Source organism: Balaenoptera borealis (genome assembly GCF_965194805.1).
Source record: "Balaenoptera borealis genome assembly, chromosome: 2".
Classification (NCBI taxonomy): Eukaryota; Metazoa; Chordata; class Mammalia; order Artiodactyla; family Balaenopteridae; genus Balaenoptera; species Balaenoptera borealis.
In genome coordinates this window covers 185,187,236-185,193,139 of record NC_138867.1, presented here as the reverse complement: position 1 = coordinate 185,193,139, position 5,904 = coordinate 185,187,236, and the positions used below count along the sequence as shown (strand labels likewise).

General features: G+C 55.6%; 1 protein-coding gene across 3 annotated transcripts; it reads left to right on the top strand.

The window, feature by feature from the left end:
• Window positions 1-5,904, top strand: GZMM (granzyme M). Of its 3 annotated transcripts, XM_082381073.1 has the most exons (6): window positions 1-467; window positions 580-662; window positions 3,379-3,538; window positions 4,578-4,713; window positions 4,924-5,187; window positions 5,620-5,904. In XM_082381073.1, exons 3-6 carry the CDS (start codon window positions 3,444-3,446, stop codon window positions 5,770-5,772), a joined length of 648 nt encoding a protein of 215 aa, XP_082237199.1. In that variant the 5' UTR covers window positions 1-467; window positions 580-662; window positions 3,379-3,443; the 3' UTR covers window positions 5,773-5,904. The 3 variants fall into 3 exon arrangements, with proteins under 3 accessions (XP_082237199.1, XP_082237198.1, XP_082237200.1); XM_082381072.1 differs by lacking the exon at window positions 580-662; XM_082381074.1 differs by lacking the exon at window positions 1-467 and having other exon boundaries at window positions 479-662.

The window sequence follows — 5,904 nt, the reverse complement described above, 5'->3', positions numbered from 1 at the left end:
TTCAGTTTGGGAAGTTGAGAAAGTTCTAGAGATGATGGTGGGGATGGCTGCACAACAGTGTGAAGGTGCTTAGTGCTGCTGAGCTGTGCACTTAAAAATGGTTAATATGGTGAATTATGGTGTGTGTATTTTGCCACAATAAGACAACAGGGCAAGGAGATAATCCCACTAAAACCACAAAACACCATGTGTGAGATGGGAGCTTGAACATGATGGGACAGTAGATGCTAATGAGGGTTGCTTGTCAGTTTTTCAGGTGTGATCATGGTGACGGGGTTCTGTCTTCAGAGAGTCTGTATCTTTCAGAAGCACTTCGGAGTGAGGTGGAACCAGCCAGAGCTGTGAATGTCACCTCCCCCACAGGAAGGGTGGGTGTGGGTGGCGCTGGGGGCCCGGGGCCAGCATCATGGAGGCCCCGCGATCCCCAATGCTGCTGCTGCTGGCGGTCCTGGGAGCCCTGTGGGCAGGTGAGCGCGGTGGGGAAACTGAGGCCCAGAGCTGTGGCACCCGGGGTCTGGGGGTGGGAGACAGGGCACGGGGCATCAGAACAGAGACTGGAAACAACTCCCCCGTCCTCAGAAGGGACCCCACTGAAGACATGTTGGCTGCCCCAAAAGCACAGTGCGGCTTTCCTTGAAACAGCCTTGAAAAGAGATTGTGGGGTAAGCAAAGAGCAAAAGGCCGAGGATGCCCGCCGTCCTGGGGGTTTCTTTTCTGACAGTATGTGAGAATCCATTCCCTTTTGCTGGAATATTTCTGGAAGGAGGCTCCAGAGCTGGGAGGCATGGAGGGAGGGAAGGAGTTTCACTTTCCCCCAACAGTTTTGTGCGGGGCACGTGGATGACCTAGTGAGAAGATAATAAAAATTTTTGTAAATGGGAGGGATGTGGGACTTCCCTGGCGGTCCACTGGTTCAGACTTGGCGCTGTCACTGCCGGGGCCTGGGTTCAATGCCTGGTCAGGGAACTAAGATCCCACAAGCCTCAAGGCGTGGGGAAAAAAAAAAAAATGGGGAGGGCATAAATTAGGAGTTTGGGATTAACAGATACACAGTACTATATATAAAAGAGATGAACAACAAGGTTCCACTGTTTAGCACAGGGAACTATATCCAATATCTTATAACAACCTAAAATCGGAAAAGAAACTGAAAAAGAATATATATCTATAACTGAATGACTTTGCTGTACACCTGAAACTAACACAACATTGTAAATCAACTATACTTCAATTTTTTAAAAAGTGAGACCAAAAAAAAGCATTTTAAAAAAAAGTGTGAAGAGGGTTGCTAATGGCGCGGGGTCCCTTCCTGAGGTGATCATCTCACAGCTCAGTGCAGTGGAGGCTTTGCAAAGTTTAGCAGGTGGATTGAGGGTCTGTGAGTTTTATCTCCAATAGCTGTTAGGACTTCTTCTAAGTGAAGCCTGAGGGCGAGGCGAGGCCTTGGGGCAGAGGAGAGGCCCCATCAGGACAGATATTTTACATTCTTTTCCTTTTGACTTAATTCTGCTCTTACAGAGAAGGCGAGGGAATCATGCAGATAACTTCCATCTTCTCTTCCCTAAATTCCTCGTCCAGTTGCTTTATCATCCCCTCCGCTCACATCCCGCCCCTGGGTGTGTGTGTGAAATATAAATAGGTATGTTTATCATTCTTTCTCTGAGCCCTTTGAGAGTGGGCTGCAGATGTGCTGCCCCTCACCCCTAAGCGCTCCAGCAAGTGTTCTGAGAACAAAGACATCCCCTTATGTGACTGGTAGATTCTCAGCATCTATCCGCTCACCTACAGACCTTATTCCAACTGTCGCCACGGGGTCCTCTGTGGGTCACTGCGTCGTCCTGCTGTCCTCGGTCCCTGCGCTCTGGAAGCGTCTCCATGTCCCCCAGGTCCTCTGGCCAGTGCGGGCCTGTCAGCTGCGTCCCCAGACTGGGCTCCGGTGGTGCGGTTCCCACAGGAACCACGGAGGGGGCTGTGTTCGCCCTGTCCTGGTGGATCCCCTCGGCCGCTTGGAGAAGCTGAGGTTCACCGGGCTTCTCCAAAGTGAAATCAAGCCTTTCCCCTTGTAGTTGTCTTGAGGGGAGACTTCGGGGCTCTGAGGCTAGAGCGTGCTCCTCACCTCACCCTCGAGCTGGATTCACAGGACGTGGGGCAGATGCAGGCTGTTTGCCCCCCAGCAGCCCGCAGGAGGCAGGGTGTGCTACGTATGCTTATACACAACTCCAGCTTGCAGGGGCAGGAGACCACAGCCCAGAGAGCGAGGCAGCCTAGCCAGGACTGCCCAGCAGGGAGCGACGGAGCTGGAGTTTGAGCCCCCGCTGCCTGCCTCCGCAAATCATGAGTGCCTGGCCAGAACCGGCACCTGGCGGCGTGAGATGGAAGGACGGCGGTGGTGGGCATCCCACTCTTCTGGCCTGGCTGGGTGACAGTAGTTCTGTGATCAGTTGGTGACCCAGCAGGATAGGGACCCAACCATCCACCCGTATCCTTTCTCCCTCCCTTCTTTCCTTCCTTTGTTCTATCCATCCATCCATCCGTCATCCATCCATCATCCGTCATCTTCAATCATCCATCCGTCATCCATCCATCCATCATCCATCCATCCATCATCCATCCATCACCCATCACCCATCATCCATCTATCCATCCACTCATGCTTCCTTATTTGCTGAGCATATATTGTATTAGACCTGTTGTAAACAAGACTGGCACAGAGCCTGTCCTTGCATCACTCATAGGCTAGTGGGAATAGACAGGCAATGAGCAAGTGTGTGGGATACAACACCAGGGTGGGGTGAGTGCTTGGAAGAGAACAGAGCTGAGTAAGGGGAGGAGGTCTGTGAGGAGAAGACTTTTGAGCCGATACCAGTGAGACAGCCAGACTTGGGAATGTCTGGGGGAAATGCACTCCAGGCTTCCAGAACGGTACATGCAAAGGCCCTGAGGTGGGAACGAGGGCAGTGCCCTGGAGGAACAGCAGGGAGACCCAAGTGCTGCAGTGGGTGAGGGCGAGTGTGAAGGAAGCAGGGTCAGCTGATGTGTGTCTCGTGGGTCATGAGGAGTTTAGATGTTTAAAGCATGATGGGGAATCCCAGGAAGATTTTGAGCTGATTCACATTAGAGCACTTTTTATCCTTTTAATTCATGATTGGTTTTAGAACAATTTTTATAGCAGCTTTATTGAGATGTCATTCACATACTGTACAATTTGCCCATTTAAAGGATACAATTCAGAGAATTTCAGCGCATTCAGAGTTGTGCAACCAACCCCATAGTCTAATTCCAGAACATTCCATCCAGGGCTGCAGAGCTGGAGTTGCAGGGTCATGGCAGGGGTGGGGCACCCAGCCCTAACCTGGCTTTTTCTCTCCCCATCCCCAGGAGGCAACACGTTTGAGACCCACATCATTGGGGGTCGAGAGGCTGCCCCCAACTCACACCCATACATGGTCTCGCTGCAGAAATCCGGCTCCCACCTGTGTGGAGGGGTCCTCGTGCACCGGCAGTGGGTGTTGACAGCTGCCCACTGCCTGACCCATCCGTGAGTGACCCTGCCCTGCCCCACCCCCATCCCCCCAGGTGTCCCCAAATCTATCCTGTCGTCCCCACTCTCACCTGAGAGATTTAAGCCAATTGTAGCATTGTAAGGGGGTCCCCTTCCCCTCTGCAGTGATTGCTGAGGCCTGTGTATGTGACATTGACCTTAGGCGTGTGTATGTGACATTAGGCTGTGAGGATTCCTGGGGATGGTTTATCTGCTACAACAAAGCACCTTCCAAGTGGACAGAGTCAGGCCCCTTGTGACACCCAGGAGTGTGTCTCCCACCTGTGGCCATGTGGACAGAGCAGGTCTATGAGGGTGGCAGGGCCAACACAGAGAGGAACCTGGGTCCCTGATGCCATTGTGAAGCCACCAAATAAACCCATCCCAGAGCTGCCCTACCTCTGGTCTGGCCTGTAACAAAGACCACAGATCAAACTGGGTGAAATAACCAAAAGGGATCTGTTGGTTCATGTAACTGAAAATGCTAAGAGGAGGCAGCCTTCAGGGATGGCTTGATCCAGGTGCTCCCATGAGGCACTCAAAAGCCTGCCTGTCTCTCAACTCTGCTGTCTTGCCCCTTGCCCACATTATCAGGCAGGCTCTCTCCCATGGTGGCAAGGATGGGCCCCCTTAAGTCCTGTAAAAAGAGCTTCTTCCTCTCTAGTTTGGGCAAGGTTATGAGGATAGGTACTGATGGGCCCAGCTAGGTCACTGCCAGCCTCTGAACAAATCACTGATGTTGAGGCATAACATAAGCGCTGTCTGGAGCCCCAGGCTGATGGTGGGGGCAGGGAGGGTCAGCATTTTTAAGACACACACAGCACAATCCCCTGGCCGGGCCGAGTCTGGGGAGGGGTGGGAGCAGAGAAGGCTTCCTGGAGGAGGTGGGGAGAAGAACGGACTGAGCAGGAGCAGGGGAAGGACCGCAGAGAGAGGCCGGGTGAGGGGGTGAGAGAGGCCGGGTGAGGGGGTGCGGGACACCAAGTGCCCCTGAGGCTGCAGGGCTGCTGCCCACACCCTGATCCTGTGCCCCCAGGACACAGCTGCTGAGGCTGGTGCTGGGGCTCCACGTGCTCGGAAACCCTGGCCTTACCTGCCGCATCAGGGAGGTGGTCCTGCACCCCGAATACAAGCCAGCCCCCCATCTGAAGAATGACCTCGCGCTGGTTAAGGTGCTGCCAGTGGGAGAAATGGTAGTTCCAGGTCCCCTCCCTCAGTGTGGTGTTCCCCTCCCACAGGGTCCCCTCCCCCAGGGTCCCCTCCCCACTGTCCCTCCCCCAGGATCCCCTACCTCATCGCCCCTCCCCCAGTGTTCCCCTCCCCCAAGGTCCCCTCCCCCAGGATCCCCTCCCCCACTCACCTGCCCCTTTCTGTCCCTGTAGCTGGATGGGAAGGTGAAGCCCAGCAAGACCATCCGGCCCCTGGCCTTGCCCCGAGGACGCCAGGCAGTGGCCGCAGGAGCGCGGTGCAGCGTGGCTGGCTGGGGTCTGACCCACCAGGGTGGGCAGCTGGCCAGGGCGCTGCAGGAGCTGGACATGCATGTGCTGGACGCCAAGATGTGCAACAACAGTCGGTTTTGGCACGGTGGCATCAGCCCCCACATGATCTGCCTGGCGGCCCACTCCAAGAACCAGGCCCCCTGCAAGGTGAGGGTGCTGGGGTGGGGGGCGCCTCATCGGCCAGCAGCTGGGCACCCAGGCAAGCCCCAACTCTCCCCAGGCCCTGCTCCCTCCATTCCCTGGGAGTCCTGAAGGTTGGCACGAGCGTGAGCCCATTTTTCAAGTGCAGAAACTGAGGCACAGAGAGGTTGCCCATGGTCACATAGCCGGCGGCAGAGCTGGGGTTTGAACTCCAGCACCCAGGAAGATCAGGGCATAGGTAGAGCATGTGCAAAGGCCCTGCGGTGGGAAGAAGGCGCAAAGAGAGTTAAAAGGAAAGGAAGGGAGGAGGGAATGAAGGAGGTGGGGGGAGGGAGGGCACAGGGAGATGGGGGCAGGGGTCTCTGCCCTGGAATCAGCCTCCCACCCCCACCCGCCGCAGCGGGCAGCGAGGTGACCGGTGCTCTGTTGCCTTGGCAGGGGGACTCGGGAGGACCCGTAATGTGCAGCAGAGGCCAAGTGGCCGGAATCCTGTCCTTCAGCTCTACGGTCTGCACCGACATCTTCAAACCCCCCGTGGCCACCGCCGTGGCCCCCTATACGTCCTGGATCAAGAAGATCATCGGCCACTAGCGGCCCACCTCCCTAACCCAACCCTCCAGAGATGGCCCGACTCCCCTCCTGTGCGCCAGCAGGATTGCAGTGAGGGGCAGCCGGTGGCCTGCATGTGTCAGGGAACCAATAAACTGTAATAAGGAAATGGCA